This window comes from Danio aesculapii, chromosome 10 (genome assembly GCF_903798145.1).
Source record: "Danio aesculapii chromosome 10, fDanAes4.1, whole genome shotgun sequence".
In the NCBI taxonomy this organism is placed as follows: Eukaryota; Metazoa; Chordata; class Actinopteri; order Cypriniformes; family Danionidae; genus Danio; species Danio aesculapii.
The window spans coordinates 693636-711300 of record NC_079444.1 but is presented as its reverse complement, the minus strand read 5'-3'; the positions used below and the strand labels follow the sequence as shown (position 1 = coordinate 711300).

Sequence of the window (17665 nt, the reverse complement as noted above, 5' to 3'; positions counted from 1 at the left end):
TCGTCCCATGCCTAGTCACATGGCATCGGCGCAGCATCAAGTCAGACAAAATTTCGAATCGTCATGCACCGCTTTTAGACAGATTTTGACCGGTCTGTGCAGCATTGCATGAAGTCGAACGCACCTTTTGATTGACGTTCTGCCTTTTTATGATGTCATCAAAGGGAGAAAGCCCCGCCCACTAGTGATGTTTTCTCCCTCGTTAACATAGGAGGTTAGTCTTGTGTTTGAATCTGCCATTATGCTGACACACAGACATTTGTAACTCCGCCCTCTTCTGAAAAGAGCACAATCTCATTTGAATTTAAAGCGACAGTCACCTAAAAGCCACAATTAGGATCCAAGCCTATAAGGGGCAGTTTCAAAGAGTTGTAAACATTATTTTTGGGGTGTTTCGTGCTGAAACTTCACATACACACTCTATGGACATCAGAGGGGCATAATAGGTCCCCTTTAAGTGTTCACACAGGTACAATATGTACAGTCACTAATAGAAGAAACAACACCTTTGCATTGCCACCCTGTTTATTTAGCAAAAAAGGCATCTGCTCAGGGCTTTAGTAATGTTTTACTTCAGTTCTGAAGGTGACTTTGTAACTTTGTTTAGTAGTGGAGTGTGCCTTGACTTTTGGAGGTGAAAGGCAAATAACCGCAGTGTGAATCAATGAATTAACATGCAGTCAGCTGCTTTGATTTTGAGCAAAGGTCTATGACACAATCACCGCTGTTGTGCTATTGCCTATTTATAACAACAGGAAAGCCTTAAACCTGTAGTCCTCTGCCTGTTAGACAGCTAAATTACTCATTTTATCTATTGGTCCGAAGCTCTCTTTTGTTTTCGTTACGTCAGTGTATGGTTCATTCTTCTCTGGAGGTGCTAAATATAGAGGCGGATTTGCCGGATCAGCAGAATCTATTTTTAGCCCTGATATAGTTTCCCACTTGAGTTGCTGCACCGAGATGCTTTTCTGAAGACATATTGGGCCAATAAATAAAATGGGCTAAAGGACACAAGAGAGCTTTCTCCAGGTTTATGCTTGATGAAGTACTGCGTTTACCATGCGTTTGAGTGAATAATGTTGTCTGTTTTGCAGGTTTACTGTGCTGGCTGCTGCAATCGCAAATGTAGACTAAAATACCTGGATAAAGAGGCCCGGGTTTGTGTCATCTGCCATGTTACCATACAGAGAGGTGAGTGCTAAACCGCATTAATATACTGTCAAGCTGTCTTGGTAGGATCTAGGATGCACTGCACAACAGCTCCATCATGACAACCCAACATTAGAGGTCAGAGAATCTGTGGCAGTGGTTCATGCCAGTGTAGAAATAGGGCACGTGAACTGTGGTTTATTTTTAGCAGGATGCAAACTGGGGTTGATAAAATGGACAGTTTTGGGGAAGAGCTACCAAGAAGGACTCGTTATATTGACTTTCATATTGGCTCCCAAAGAGAGTTATATACTTAAAGTGTTTAACCCTGGGTCATTCTACTCTCTCATAGTTTACTTGTGGTTAATAATTAATTCACTGTATTCATGTGCCGAAGTGGCGTGCTTTTCAACCCTAAATCCTTAATGTGCTGATTTGCATATTTGCAGTGTCACTGTCTTTTATTGGATAAATACAGCACTCAGCCTGTTTACATAAAAGCTCTAGCATTGAACATCCACATATTAAAGGAACACTACACTTCTTTTATTGGTAGTAGGCTCATTTTACAAGTTACTTTGAGTTAAACAGATAACATTTTCCATTTCTAAATCCATTCAGCCAATCTCCTGGTCTGGCGGGGGGGATTTTTAGCTTAGCTTAGCATAGTTCATTGAATCAGATTAGACCATTAGCATCTCGCTCAAAAATTTAAAAAAGCGTTTTGATAATTTACTTTTTTAAAAGGTTGACTTATCTGTGTTTACATTGTGTACTACGACCAACAAGAAATGGAAAGATGCTATGACATAATTAGGAACCATGATATTACACAGTGCTTGCACCTCCACATATTAAAGGAACACTCCACTTTTTTATTGGAAATAGTCTCATCTTACAAGTCACCTAGAGTTGAACAGATGACTTTTTCCATTTCTGAATCCATTCAGCTAATCTGCGGCTCTGGCTGTAGCACATTTAGCTTAGCTTTGCATAGTTTATTGAATCAGATTAGACCATTATCATCTATGTTGAATTTGGAACAACATTTCCATCAGCCAATCAGAATTAAGCAATACGTTTACTGTTTATGTTAAGTTTAGGCTTACAATTAGGTTTATGCCTACATTTTACATTACGTCTACATCATTGTTATCCAACTATTATTCCCAGTGGCGTAGCGGACGGGCGTGATGAGGGGGCCCCGTGTGTCTCCCATCCCCCCCCCCCCTCGGTTCACAATTGCCTCCACCCCTCGTTCTTCAGTTCGCGATCACCGCCAACCGCCCCCCACCACCTCCACCACCACGCTTCAGTTTTACGAGCACTTTTCTTATGTAAAAGCTTGACTCGTCTGTATTTACATTGTGTACTAAGACCAATTATTTTTTGTGTACTAGCTCTGTTGCTTGGAATGAATTGCCTAGGAGTTTTAAATAGATTCAATTTGAGAGTGTTTTTAGAAGGTAAATAAAAAATGGTTGTTTTACGGTTGTAGTTGAGAATCTTTGTTGTGCTGTGTTGCTGAGCAGATGATGTTTGCGCTACATTTATAATTTGCTCGTTCATTTTTTAAGATTATCGAGCACCACAATGAAAACAAGCCTGTGGCTCCTCTTGGGTTTTTAAAATATGTATGAATTAGTTTAACTGGGCTTGTTTGTATATTTTTGTTAAAATTGTCAAATAAAATCAATCAATCAATACTAAGTATGACAAAAAAGGAAAAGTTGCTATTTTCTAGGCTGATATGGCTAGGAACTACTATATGACGCAGAGCTTGTCCCCAGCTAGTTAACAGCGTTGCGTGAAGGCAGGTTTATATTCAACAAATCCGCAAGTACGTTTGGTTGTGTGCGGTAAATGTGACGTCATTACGATTGTTGCATAAGTTGACATGATTTCAGCTGGCAGAGCGTACAACTGTTTTTTGTAACTTTACGCTATTCACATCGAAAGATGCGCGGCTTGGAGCCAAGTCTGGCAGAACTGGGGGAATTTGCATGTGCAATAAGTTTAGAAATCCAAAACAACTGCCTGATGTAAAGTCCTTTAGGTTTCCTTTAGCCAGATATGGCAGCAAATTGATTATTATGCCAGAATGAGATTATAGTCTGCCAAGTAAACAGCAACTTTTCATTTTCTGTCAGTCTTGGTATTTTATGTAACTACAAAAGAGTCAAGATTTATATTGGACAATTACGAAATTCTTTGTTGAAATTTCTGAGGGAGATGCTAATGGTCTAATCCGATTCAATGATTTATGCTAAGCTAAGCTAAGTGCTCCAGACCCTTAGATCAGCTGAATGGATAAAAAAATGATAAATCTCAACTGTAGTAGTCAAATGAGCCTATAAAAGTGGGGTGTTCTTTTAATTATTTACTATTTATATATTTATATGATATAGTGTCTTTGAGTTTTTTCCTGAATAGATCTTTCAGGCTATAAAAAGAATGAAATGGTTTCTTCTTTACTCCCCAGCAGGGATTTAATGTATAACCCCTAGTGAAAAGTGTTTCTAAGCTTGCTAAGAAGCATGAGTTCATGTCCTGGGGTTAGAAACCGTGCCAGCACTGCCTCCAAATTACAAATGTGAAGCTTTTTGTTAAAATGTTACAACAATGATAATCTGGAGGTTAATCACAGTGTGAAAAGCCCTCAGTGGTTGTTTGTGTCAGTAGAAGTGCTACCGTTTGGAGTTTATCAATAGTAATAGAGTTTACTGCCGGTGATTAGTCAGTGCCTGTGCTGCATCTGTTGAAGACCGAATCATTGTTTAAAAGACGTTTTATTGTTTAATTTGCATCCCAGTGAGTGTGTGGATGATATTAGACTGTAGTTATTTATACATTTGGTCTGAAGAGCCCCCAAGTCGAATATGTTATTCTCTTCTAGGTTTTCTGCAATTATTATTTTAAATTCAGATTTGTCGTCACGTGTTTATTTCAAATAATAAGTGTTTATTTGAAATAAACCGGTGTGTGATTGGTGTATGAAACAAAACAAAAACGTTGATCAATTGACATGTTGTTCAAGTTTTGCGCAAGATTGTTGTTGTTTTGGTGCATTTATTAAAAGGTTCACTTACAGGTCCCGTGAAATTAAAATAACGTTTTCTATGTTATAGTCTATGGATGTCTATAAACTAGTGTGCTCCAAAACAGTGACAAAGAAATTGCTTTTAGAAGATATAAACGTCAAAAATGTAACAATTCCACCTAAATTAATCAACGTTTCTCATCAAATTTTGACCAATCAAATGCTCCCTAGTGTCTGACAAGCCCCGCCCCCTTCAAAATGTTTCTAATTTGCTTTTCATTTGATGCGCTTGAGCTTAACCACTGTGGCAGAGCTGTGGTAAAAACAAAATGCTATTGGCTGTTTTTTAAAGGGGAGGAGCTACTCTATGCCATGCCCTCTTCATGTTTCAGGTGAGAATACGGCAAGCATCAAATAATCAAAGCACAATTCAAAGCACTTCACAGGACTTTTAAAGGCTAGATCTTGCAATGCTCGACCAGCTTTGTTATTATTATTACAATTTATACTTGTCAATGGATCAAAAATCTAAAGGACATTATGAGTGTTGTGCACTTTTTAGCAAAAGTGATCATCATCGGAGCTCTTTTTTGTGTTTTATCCAGTCATGCAGAACCAACGTTGTTCATGTTTCTTCTGCACAGACAGCCACGCTTTATTAAAAGCCCGTCTTGCCAGCAGTGAAATCTCCTTTTAAGTTATTTATAACTATTCTTTCTTGACCTTCACAGATGCAAAATGTTGTATGCTTTTTTAATTAAAGGAGAAGTGATATTGATTTTCATGTAATGCAATAGCTTTGCAATAACACTGAGTGTTGTTTCAGTATTATTTATTTATTTATTTTACATATTGATCTTTTGTAAATTATATTCCTTAAATTTGAGATGTTGTAGAATTTTAATATGTATTTGTGATTTCTTTTGTTTTTTATACAACCACACCCAAAATGGCGGTATAAATAATTTTGGGCTTACATTATTTAAGGCAGGGGTTACCAAACTTGTTCCTGGAGGGCCGGTGTTCTGCAGATTTTAGCTCCAACCCTAATCAAACACACCTGAACAAGCTAATCAAGGTCTTGCCAGGTATTCTTGAAACAATCAAGCAGGTGCGTTGAGGCAAGTTGGAGCTAAACCCTGCAGGGACACCGGCACTCCAGGACCCCTGATTTAAGGCATTTAAAAAAATATAATATAATATTATTGATTATATTATGTTTATATAAATAATATTATGGATTTTTCCCCCTTAAGTTACAACCCCCTTTCCCCCACCAGTAGATAAATAATATTTTACTAGGTATTTTTCAAATTATATACAGCTTAAAGTGACATTTAAAGGCTTAACTAGGTTAATTAGGTTAATTAGGCAGGTTAGGGTAATTAGGCAAGTTATTGTATAATGATGGTTTGTTCTGTAGACTATCTAAAAATATATAGCTTAAAGGTGCTAATAATATTGACCTTAAAATGGCTTTCAAAAAATTAAAAACTGCTTTTATTCTAGCCGAAATAAAACAAATAAGACTTTCTCCAGAAGAAAAAATATTATCAGACATACTGTGAAAATTTCCTTGCTCTGTTAAACATCATTTGGGAAATATTTAAAAAAGGAATTAAAAGGGGGCTAATAATTCTGAATTTAACTGTAGATAGATAGATAGATAGATAGATAGATAGATGGATGGATGGATGGATGGATGGATGGATGGATGGATGGATGGATGGATGGATGGATGGATGGACGGACGGATAGATAGATAGATAAAAAATATTGAGACATTGAAAAACAAATAATGATAAAATAACAAAAAACAATAATAATAATACAATACAAAACAAAACAAAAAAACATGTTTACAAACAATTTCCCAAAAATGCTTCAAGTTCTTCTGCTCGCCATTGATCATATAAGTTATTCTCTCCAGTCCAATACAGTTCAATATCACCTTTTTTTCCCCACAGTTCTATGCTTCCATGTGTTTCCAGCACAATCCAATAGTCTTTCAAACTCGAAGAAAACCTAAATCTAAAATGTCTGTCTTTCCTTTTGGAACTTCCATCGGATACAGAGCAAGAAAACAGAGCTTGTAGCACTTCTTAACTCAAACGATTCTTAGTAATTCAGTTAAATGTTTATCATTGAACATATTTCATGTTTCATTCGTTAATAACAACAACAACAACAACAACACTAGCTCTAGTGGAGCTCCTCGCATCGAGAACACTCTTTTAATGTTCATGCAACTTTTAATTTTTTAAGTTGAAACATCTGAAGCACTTTTATTGTTCAAGGGCTGATTTGATGGAGAAGATCAAGGCTTTTTTTTGTCCTGCATGGGCAGTCTATAAAAAGCAGTTGGCACACGGTGTGTGGCCGAGCGTGCGGTCCATTTGCACATTAAAAAGGACATTCATCACAGAGCGTCAGTGCTGCGAGTCGCCAGCCAGCTCTCGCAGGGTTTGGTGCAGGGCTGGGTGGAGCCAGGGCACTGGTGCATGTCCTTGAGTGAGTGTGTGTGTGTGTGTGTGTTTGTGTGGTACAGAACCCACCTGGTGCAGTATACGTGACACTCTCTCTCTCTATCTCTCTCCCTCTCTCATTCACTCTCCGGCTTGAGGAGGAATCGAGTTAGACACACACTCACACACGCATTTCAGGAAAGGAGGGTTTGTCACAACTCTCAGCCCAGGGCAGCCATTAAATACGACCTCGCCACGTTTTGTGTGATGGACTGAGCATTCGGAGACACAAACAACGATAGGGACTGGATCACGGGACGAAAGCTCAGTGTGAAGGTTGCGGAAGTGAGCTGCGCCCCGTCCGGGATGAGAGAGGCTCAAGGATGTGCCCTCTATCCCAGTCGCTCACAGACTCTGTGCTCTGGCTTATCGGAGGACACTTCCTCCTCCTCCTCGGCTCGGAGACTAACATGCGACCCGTGATTAAAGCACTTTCGGGTCGGAGTTGAACTGGGATGAGGTAAGATTCCAATATCGATTAGCTGAATCCATATCTGGAACTTTTTAGTTAGTCTTTCGTTAGTTCGGATGTTTATTTACAAATATCAAGGTAGTTACGCCGAATTAAATCTCGTGTAAATTTCCAAATATTGAACGTTCAGGATATGTTCTGGCATTTCCATCTGTCTTGTTGTGGTAGTTGTGTTCGCGGTGAGCCAGCATATTTCAGCGATTGGTGCTTCTGGCTGACATGTTTGCAGGTGTCACAGGCGATGCCAGTGTAATCAGGTCGATGAGCTGTCTATGAGCCTTAATCAACGTAATGCACTGGAGGAGGCGTCTGTCGGCATGCTGGACTGGACGTCCTGTTTCTTGACTTTGGTTCGGTGGCTTTACTTGCTGTGATTGACTGACCAAGATGGTGGTGGTGGGATTGTAAACACATCATGGTGTTTTTGATTTATTATGACTCAGCTGAAAGAGGTCGCTGTGCTGGACGTTGAGCATTGCTTGTTTTACCACAGGTCAGTGTTTTGATTGGGATTAATAATGCATTCAAAAGTATTTTTGTGACACTTTATGGTAAGGTTGGGCTTTATTGAACATGAACAAATAATGAACAGTACATTACAGTATTTATTCATCTTTAGTCATTTTAGATAATGAAAGTAAAGTTGTTATTATTAGTTGATGTTGCGTTAATTAATGTTAACAAGCATGGATTTTGATTTTATTAATGCTTTAGTGTTTAATTAGCAATTAAAATGAGCTGAATCAATACAATATGGAGTGTTTTTGGGAACAACTTAATTAGCCTATTTGTTTTATGTTCAAGTCACTTAAATTTGTAAAAACATTTAAGTTAACTTAATCGATTTGTGTTGGGACATAATTGTTCATTATTAGATCATTTAAAAGTATTTTTGTGTAAGTTTGTGTAAAGTAAGGTTGTGTTAGTTAATATTAGTTGATGTGTTTAATGAACATAAACAAATAATGAACAGTACATTACAGTATTAATTTATCTTTAGTCATTTTAGATAATGACAGTAAAGTTGTTATTGTTAGTTTATGGTGCACTGAAAAAAATATGTCTGCAAAACTGTTGCAAACAATTTAATTGGGTTGAATTTAAACAAACAAATTAAATTGAGTAACGTTCAACTTAATTGGATTGTTTAAATTCAGCCCAAATAAACTGTTTACAACCCCTTATCTTAAAAAAAAATTGTAAATCCAAGGAATCATCTTTGAAACATTTTTTCAGTGTGCATTAACTGATGTTAACAAGCTTGAGTTTTGATTTTAATAATGCGTTAGTAAATGTTGTACTATGATTAAAATGCAAATGAAATAAATGCAAAAAAAAAAAAAGATTTTTACTTAATTAAAATGAGCTGAATCAATACAATTCCGGAGTGCTTTTGGGAACAACTGAACTTGTTTTTTATGTTCAATTCATTTACATTTGTAAAAACAATTAAGTTAACTTAAACGTTTATGTTAGTTGATGTGTTTATTGAACATGAACAAATAATGAACAGTACATTACGGTATTTATTAATCTTTAGTCATTTTAGATAATGAAAGTAAAGTTGTTTTTGTTAGTTTATGGTCCATTAACTAATGCTAACAAGCTTGAATTTAGATTTTAATAATGCATTAGTAAATGTTGAACTATTGTTGAACGATTTTTACTTAATTAAAATGAGCGGAATCGATAAAATTCCTGAGTGTTTTTTGGAACGCCTTAATTAACTTAATTGTTTTATGTTCAATTGACCTAAATTTGTAAAAACAAGTAAACTTAACGGATTTGTGTTGGGACAACATGAAGGAATTGTGTGCAACCCAGCATTTGTTACTGTGAGTATTGTTCATCATTAGATCATTCAGAAGTATCTTTACGGTAAGGTTGTGTTAGTTAAAGCTGCAGTAGGTGATTTCCTTCAGAAACATTTTTTGTTGTGCTGGTTGAAAGTCTCTTCACATTCCAATAGTACTGATTAACGTAAATGATCTAAATGTATTTATATGTATTTTTATATTCTGGGTGAGGCTGAAGACTAAAAATGTTTGTCCAATTAAACTTTGTCAGGTTGATAATTCCCATAATTCTGATAAGTTGCCCAAACTGTCTGTCAGCAAATGTAGATTTGTACAACTGCGCACCGCTGTTACACAGACAGATCCGACGTTTGCGTTAATTTGCACACGAGACGATTACAGTGGTAAAATCAAATGCTGAATCAAAACTTTTTAAAATCCTGAATCAATATATAATCAGTTAGTTTTGCACGCTGGAAGAAGGACGACACCTGAAGTATTTTTTTAGACGGGTAATTTTATGTTTTAAAACTATTTTAGTCACGCAAAGCTGATGTAGATTTAGTTTTATGAATAGGTTATATGCACAGAAGTGCTGTTCAGCCACTGAAATCCTCTGGTGAAAGATTGATGTGACTATTTTCCGTTTCATAAGGTCCTATTACAGCATCAATAATGTCGATTTTTTTTTTTTTTAGTTTAACAAGAAGACATCAGTAAATAGCGCTATTCCGCCTATACTGCTTTACTGAGGTGAAGTTGGTTTTATATTCACATTGGTTTCTTTTTTGAACGATGCCTGTGACGCGCTCCCTATATTGTTTACCGGTACTCTGAATATTTCGTCTGAAATAGCATGTAAGTATGACTTAGTAATAAGTGTAATGCCTGCACTCCGCCGGCCAACCACTAAGCATACAGTAGTGGCTTTAGGACAAAGCGTGTGAGAGAGTGAGACCAGCGATCCTTGCATGCATGAAATGTTACACATTATGACAAGTTTTGCTTGCTACACATACACTACAGCCAATTTAGTTTATTCAATTCACCTATCATGCATGTGTTTGGACTGTGGGGGAAACCGGAGCACCCGGAGGAAACACACGCCAACACGGGGAGATGATGCAAACTCCACACAGAAATGCCAACTGACTCAGCCGGGGCTCAAACCAGCGACCTTCTTGCTGTGAGGTGACAGTGCTATCCACTGAGCCACCGTCCCACTCCTCAGTTGCCATTATGTTTTATTTAAAGTTATATTGAAGATATAATTAGGATTAGGCTAAAAAGTATTCACTTATCTGTACATAAGTCTGCTTATAACTACATTTTTAGAAATGTTTTATCAAGTTTCAAAATTTTGTTGACCCGAGGGCAAAATTGGCATTTTTTTAACTTAAATTTTATGTTTTTAGTGAACATCAGCAATGACAATAACAGTATTCTTTAACATTTACTTAATTCAATGTGTTTAGCATGGCAAATGTTTATATATAATAAATAAAAATACAAACAATGTCACGTGAGTTGCAGTGCGATATGGTTGTATATCGGCACTGTTGGGAGGCGTGTATTGGCTCAAGTGCCTTAATGTCCCACAAGTGACTATATACAGCCATATCGTACTGCTACTCATGTGATATTGAGTTTATACAGTTGAGTTCAACAGTTCGATGGCATAATCGTGTGTAAAAAAAGAGAATCAGACACAGAGACTCTCAAAAACCTTTTTGTATGAGGAACTACTTTCTTCTGCCATTCATTCACATCTACAGCTGATGTCAGAACAGCAGAAACCGTTGCTACTTTACAAACGTCACTTTAGAGCTAGCGTTTGAATGATTCACTAGCGTAATGTCTAATGTGATGACAAAACTGGTGAACTTGCTGACATTTTAAGATTATAAGGCTGAACAGCATGAAATGCCATCAGTCTACAGAGATTTCCCAGGGTTTCTCTGTTGCAATCAGGAGATCACAATAATCAACCCCGAAAAGCCAAAGCCACAACATTACCAGATTACTATGGTATAAATACAGCACAACAACATACAAACGAGAGAGATCGACTTAGAATGTCACTTACCTGTTTAATAATGATTTGATCAGCTGTAGTTTTATATTTATGCCGAGTTTTTCTCCTAAGGACTTATTATGCTGTTTCTGTCGCCATCTTGTGGCGGTCAACCATCAATTTCTTTTCTCTGCTAATGACCGCCAACATGCTAAATCTCCGAAAATAAAAATATATAAAATAGGCACTGTCCTTATAAATAAACTGCTTAGTTGCTATCTAAACAACTACATTCTCACCTAAAAAACTCATTATCACCTAAAAGTACATGATGTTGTCCAACAGCAGCAATATTTGAGTTTATTCCTCTGCTTGTCATGTGGGCGGGGCGGAGGAATACATAAGAATGAAGAGGCTGTACGAGTGCTGATATTGCAGTATATCGCACGGCTATAAGCCGATTAGATTCGGGAACTAGACAGAACTATTGTAAAAATATATATAAATATACACATTCTAACATGTTACTTATACAATCAGAGTCTATGCTAATATTATTCGTTAATATACTCTGTTTTTGCCACTATTATTGGTTAATATACTTTGTTTTTGCCACATATACTAATTTAAGATAATTGGAAAATTCTGATTTACAGAATTCTGATTCACAGACAACACAAAACAATATTTTTTGTTTTTGCAGTGGTATAGTTCATCATTATGAGGATATTATTATGGTGCGATTATTAAGCTGTATGTCTTTATTTTTATCACAACACAAAATGAGAAATTAAAAATAAAATGTTGCATGCAATTGCAGTGAACAGTGACCAGCATCAAGCTTATAAAAGAAATAAAAACACGCCATGTTCCTAGTGTTGTAGGGATAAATGAGACATGGATAAATCCTGACTATGGCTAGTTGTTTTCAGTGCACAGTCGCCTGGAAAAAAACACAAAAAACGATCTTTGTTGATCAATCGAGATGAATAAACGCTAATGAAACGTTAATGAAACGCTACACATAGATATCCCCCAATAGCATCAGTGTAATTAAATTTCTCTGAAGCAGAGCTGTAACAGATTCACTTCAGAGAACTAAGTGCTTTGGGTCTTACACTAAAGTGACCGTAAAGATGCCCTGCCCATAACGAACTGAATTTCACGCGTCGATGAAACAAGTAAACTCATAATGTTCATGTGTCTATATACTAGTGATGGGTCGTTCTTAAACGATTCGTTCATTTTAAACGAATCTTTTGTTTGCCTCGAGAATGATCATGGAGTGATTTGTTTATTTGCGCATGCGCACACTTGTGCAGGTAGAGTAGAGGATTAGTTCCTTTTCAAGTCTTCTGTCGGGTTTGAATCGTTCATTCATTAAGTGAAAGACAGAAGCCAATCATGTGCAGTCAGAACTAAAAAAAAGATTTGATCCATTCATTTCTCGAGTTCTCGGGTTTGAGTCCTCTCTTCTTTACATGCTGTCACGTGATAAACGAACGACTCAAAAACCAGAAGACTTGTTAGGTGAACTAATCATGGCTCTTTTCGGCTTAGACTGTGTGCTTTGGTTAATCTTATATGGGACTGTCAGTGTGACGTGAACGAACCACTTAATTTTGAAGACCTGTCAGAAGAGGTGAGCTGACATAATCATAGACAAAACACCAGGTAAACAATCAATGATTATCTTCTCTTTCTTATAGTATTCTAGTTATGACCTGTTTGTAGTGTGATTAACGTTTGGTGTAGTTGTAGATGAGTTTAGAAGCATCTCGTAACATTTTATTAATATTTTGGCAAATTGAACGAAATGACTCAAAGATTTGTTCATCTCTCTGAACGAGACCCTAAGGTCAGAGTCAATAAAATGACCCGAACTTTCCATCACTACTATTTACGCGTGAATAGCGCAATTTGTGCCGCATCTGGTGTGAACACGGTATAAGAGCATGTTACATAGTCGTACATAAAAACAAATCATATTATACAGACTTATTCGGCTCTAAGACAACCTGATGCACAAATAATTGTTATAATTTCACTGTATTAAAGTCCACATGAACCAGAAACTGCGACCATTTTTTTCCATATTGTGACGCAGTTCCTATAGAAACAGAATATTAAATGAGAAAACAGTGGGCGTGGCTTGTTTATATCTACTGCGAGCTGATTGGATGTAGTAAAGTTGGCATTTCATTCGGAAAGGAAAGGGTTTGGGGAGAGTTAATACAACCTAGCAGACTCCTCCTCCTCATCGTCATCTCTGTTTGTTCTCAAAACTGACAGCTGGAGGGGCGTGGTTAAGTATAATAGCCACGCCCGTTACCTCAAACAGACCTAATCTGAGAATTGAACTGAAAACAAACGTGCATTTTCAGATTTCAGTTAAAGATTATAAGGGCAAATCATTTTTTTTTCTTAGTGACATGCACAAAACTAGCGCGTGAGCTAACAAAATCAATATGGTTAGTTTTGATTTCATTTGTACTTTAAAACTCGGGACTTTAAATCAATTCTTATTGACAACATTTGATGACATCTACCTCGTCCATTTTGAATAGCATTTACCCACTGTTCTCTCTCTCTTTCTCTCTTTCATTCTCTCTCCCAGCATGATCTTTCATTCACCGCACTTAAAAAAAAATAGGGCACCTGATTCAGGAGTGGCTGATTTTGTTTGTTTGTTTGTTTGTGTGTGTGCAGCTCAAGCCCATGAGAGAATGATGAGCCCCACTGGGCCCAGTCCCAATCCCAACATCCCATCAGAGTACTGCTCCACCATACCGCCCATGCAGCAGGCCCGCGCCGCCGGGACTCTCAACTCTCCCCCACCCACCGTCATGGTCCCCGTGTCTGTCCTCAAACACCCCGGTAATGACGGTACGCACTGCACTCTGAGCCAGAGCTATAGCTGCTGAGACCATAAAACAAAGTGACTTCCACTTAATGTAATGCATTCATGACTGGAAGAGTGGCTTTGACCCAATTTGCTTGTTTTCCAAATTATATAGCCTGCTGCAAGACTAGGTTAGCTGTTACACTGATCAAAGTGACGTACAGATGAAGTCAGAATTATAAGACCTTCTGTTAAATTTGAAAGATTTTACATTATTTCCTCAATTTCTGTTTAACAAAGACTTTTTCAGCACATTTCTAAACATAACAGCTTTAATAGCTCATTTCTAAAAACTGATTTATTTTACCTTTGCCATGATGACAGCACATAATCAAAGATGGGAAGTAACGAAGTACAAATACTTCATTACTGTACTTAAAGGGCACATAGTTGACCTCTTTTTTCTGATTTAATATTAATATTATGGTTCTTCTGAGTGTGCCAGTTTAGCTTCAGTTTAAAACACAATTCAGATTGTTTTATTATAATGTGTTAAAAAGTGTCATGTTGGGGGCGTGTCCACAGCTCGCTGATTTAGGGGTGTGTTGCTTCACATGTAAATTAGTTTTGGCTTCCCGCCAACGTAACAAGGGGGCGGGGCCATGAGCTCACCCGCTCTGCGTTTGCAACAGAGTCTGACAGGCAGACGGAGAAGGAGTGAGAGGTTCAGCATTCAGTCGTACATGTACGACTCGGACACAGACCAAGCAGAGTACAAAATCATTTGTGTTTTTGTACAGTTTTACAGCCAACTGTGTGCTAGTTTCAAGTGCCGAGCTTGTACACAGAAACTAATAACCACGCACACTGAATTAACTTTGACTGAGGCACCGGATGCGCCGCTCGAAGCCGCGACACGGCACACCAGACACTCTCTGTGGCGCAGCAGAAACATGAAGTGTCCCGAATCGTCGCGCCACGCATTTTTTGAATTCTAAACATAGGTTTCTGCAGCAGTCCGCTAGTTAAAACTCATGCTAGTTAAGATCACAGGGAGCTTCTGGGATCGCGAGAAATGCAAACGGCTGAAGTATAAGGTAGACTCAATGAGAAGTACACATGTTTGCAAACCTACCTAAAGATACAACCAATAATTCCGATTAGAGCGATAATGTGGAGAATATTGATCTTGTGTTGAGCCCAATGAGCCTTGCATCTAAAAATAGAGGTAGCGTGTTGCTTCAGTGATATCGCTTCGACTCACGCTGAAAATGGCGGACGTGAATCAACAAACTGAGGATATGATGACGCGCCTGTCAATCAATATTGGTGGGCGGGGGGACCGCTCTCCTACGTAAAGTTGCGGTCGATCTGAAAACCGCTCCAATTGGTCCACCGTTTTTATGTTGTTAAATTGAAAAAAAAGCACTGGGTGTGTTTATATCACCCTAATATGACGGCCTATACACCATACATGCACATATGGCTGTCCAAACAGCTTGAAAAGTAGATTTTTTACCATAGGTGCCCTTTAATACTTGGTTGCAAATTATTTGCAGTCAATTACAGCCTGAAGTCTGGAACGCAAAGACATCACCAAACACTGGGTTTCATCCCTGGTGGTGCTCTACCAGGCCTCTACAGCCACTGTCTTCATTTCCTGCTTGTTCTTGGGGCATTTTCCCTTCAGTTTTGTCTTCAGCAAGTGAAATGCATGCTCAATCGGATTCAGGTCAGGTGATTGACTTGGCCATTGCATAACATTCCACTTCTTTCCCTTCAAAAACTCTTTGGTTGCTTTTGCAGTATGCTTTGGGTCATTCTCAATTGTGGGTCATTCTCAATTGTGTCGATATTCAAATAATTACAGACCTAACTGTATGTGAACGGTCAGAATGAAAGCTAGTAGTTATAGAATTCCGGTAGTTCCAGTGTTAATGTTCTACTGAAGACAAAAGTCGGCTACGTCTCGGATGACCTGTGGGTGAGCAAATTAACAGGTAATGTTCATTATTGCGTGAACTAACCTTTTAAGGAAAAACTCACTTGATATTTACTTAGTATTTCTGAAAACAAATAAAGTATATATATGATTAAATTGTTCTTTATTTAAGAGTTTTTAGGTATTTGGACTAAAAACAAGACAAAAAGTAAGAACAGCTTTGCAGTGTGCTGTTTATTTTTTACTTATAAAGCAATTCTTAAAATGTATCCAGTTTTCCATAATACATAGAATAAAGCATCTGTTTTCAGTGGTTATTATAAGACTCTTTTCGTGAGCAGCAAATCAGCATATTAGAGTGATTTGTTAAGGATCTTGTGACACTAAAGGCTGGAGGAAACATGCTGAAAGTCTTGCCTGAGTCAGGTATAATGCTTCTCAATTCTGATTCTCTGCCACCTAATCAGTGCTCATTCACATGAGTAACAATCACACAGTATGAACTATCAAAGACGCTATCTGAGAGAATCGCCGATGAGTCGCTGACACCCGTCAGATATTTAGCATGCTAAATATCTGGAGCTGTCGGCGATTTAAAATCATGCCATGTGAAATGTGTTCTGATTGAAAATAACATCGGCGATCACCCACAGCCAATCAGAGAGCAGCATCCACTAGTATGGGTATCTGCAGGCCAGCAGGAGGTTGGGGGAGAAGTTAAAAGTGCTTCTTTGGGGTCTATTTGGACTCAAGAAATGGAGGAAAGATTTGTGTAAATTTGGCAGGAGCACCCGTGTCTGTTTGACATGTATCTGAGCAATACCACAACCGTGTCAAAACAGAAAAAAGTCGAGGAGAAATTGCTAATTCCCTTCAAAAAGCCAGGTGAGCAAAATAAGTTCATTTTCTACCACGCTAAAGGCTTCTTTCTCATTATGTATTTAATAACAAAAGATGTACTACATGACCTCGTGTCGTTGTCTTTTCTCGCGTGTGTTTGGATGTGAGACGTTGTTTCCGATACAACTTGCAGTGTAAACAAAGCACGACAGAACGCTACCCCAGATAGTCATGCATTGTGAAAACATGTTCTGTATTCCTTTACATTTCTATATACAGTGAAACAGCGTTCCTTTAAGGTCCCTGCATCTCAAGCAAGTATGAGAAACGGAATATTAAATGAGAAAACAGCGGGTGTGGCTTGTTTTTGTCTACCGTGAGCTGATTGGGTGTAGTAAAGTTGGCATTTCATTCAGAAAGATCTGGAAAAGTGTTTTGGGGAGAGTTGTTACAACCTATCAGACTCCTCCTGCTCCTCCTGTTTGTTGTCAAACCTGACAGCTAAAGGGGCGTGGTTCAGAATATTAGCCACGCCCAATACTTCAGACAGACATAATCTGAGAGTTTAACTCAAAACAACAGGAAGTGCATTTTCAGATTTCGATTAAAGATTACAAGGGCAAACTAATTTTCTTTTGTTCTTAATGACATCTTCAGATGAATTGTTCACCACAAAACTAGCAATGTGAGCTAACAAAATCAATATGGTTAGTTTGTACTTTGTACTTTACTTTTTTGTACTAAATTTGTACTTTAAGACAAATAGATGTAGTATTAGAAAGATCCCTCCACATCATTCCAGAGTTCAAGCTAACTTTATTTAGTACATTTGCTTGCTGATCCTAATAAAGCTATTGTTTTGTCTTTTTGTTGTTGTAGGTTTTCCACGCGAGCAGAAGCATGTGTGGTTTGCTGATGGCATCCTGCCGAACGGTGAGGTAGCCGACACGACCAAACTCTCTGTGCAAACCCGAAGATCTTCTCAGGAGTCGAGCCCAGTAACGCCAGACCCGCCGGCGGTGAGACTGCTAAATCCTCTTAACCG

General features: G+C 38.0%; 1 protein-coding gene across 3 annotated transcripts in view; it reads left to right on the top strand.

The window, feature by feature from the left end:
• zfyve16 (zinc finger, FYVE domain containing 16) overlaps positions 1–17665 on the top strand; it is a 43113-nt gene that overhangs the window by 5449 nt on the left and 19999 nt on the right. The window contains exons 4-6 of one of the 3 annotated variants that reach the window (XM_056466293.1): positions 1095–1191; positions 13706–13873; positions 17500–17639. In XM_056466293.1, the coding sequence (XP_056322268.1) occupies positions 1095–1191; positions 13706–13873; positions 17500–17639 (405 nt within the window). Of the gene's footprint in view, positions 1–1094; positions 1192–13705; positions 13883–17499; positions 17640–17665 lie in introns of all 3 variants that reach the window. The other 2 variants (XM_056466291.1, XM_056466294.1) reach the window with 2 other exon arrangements.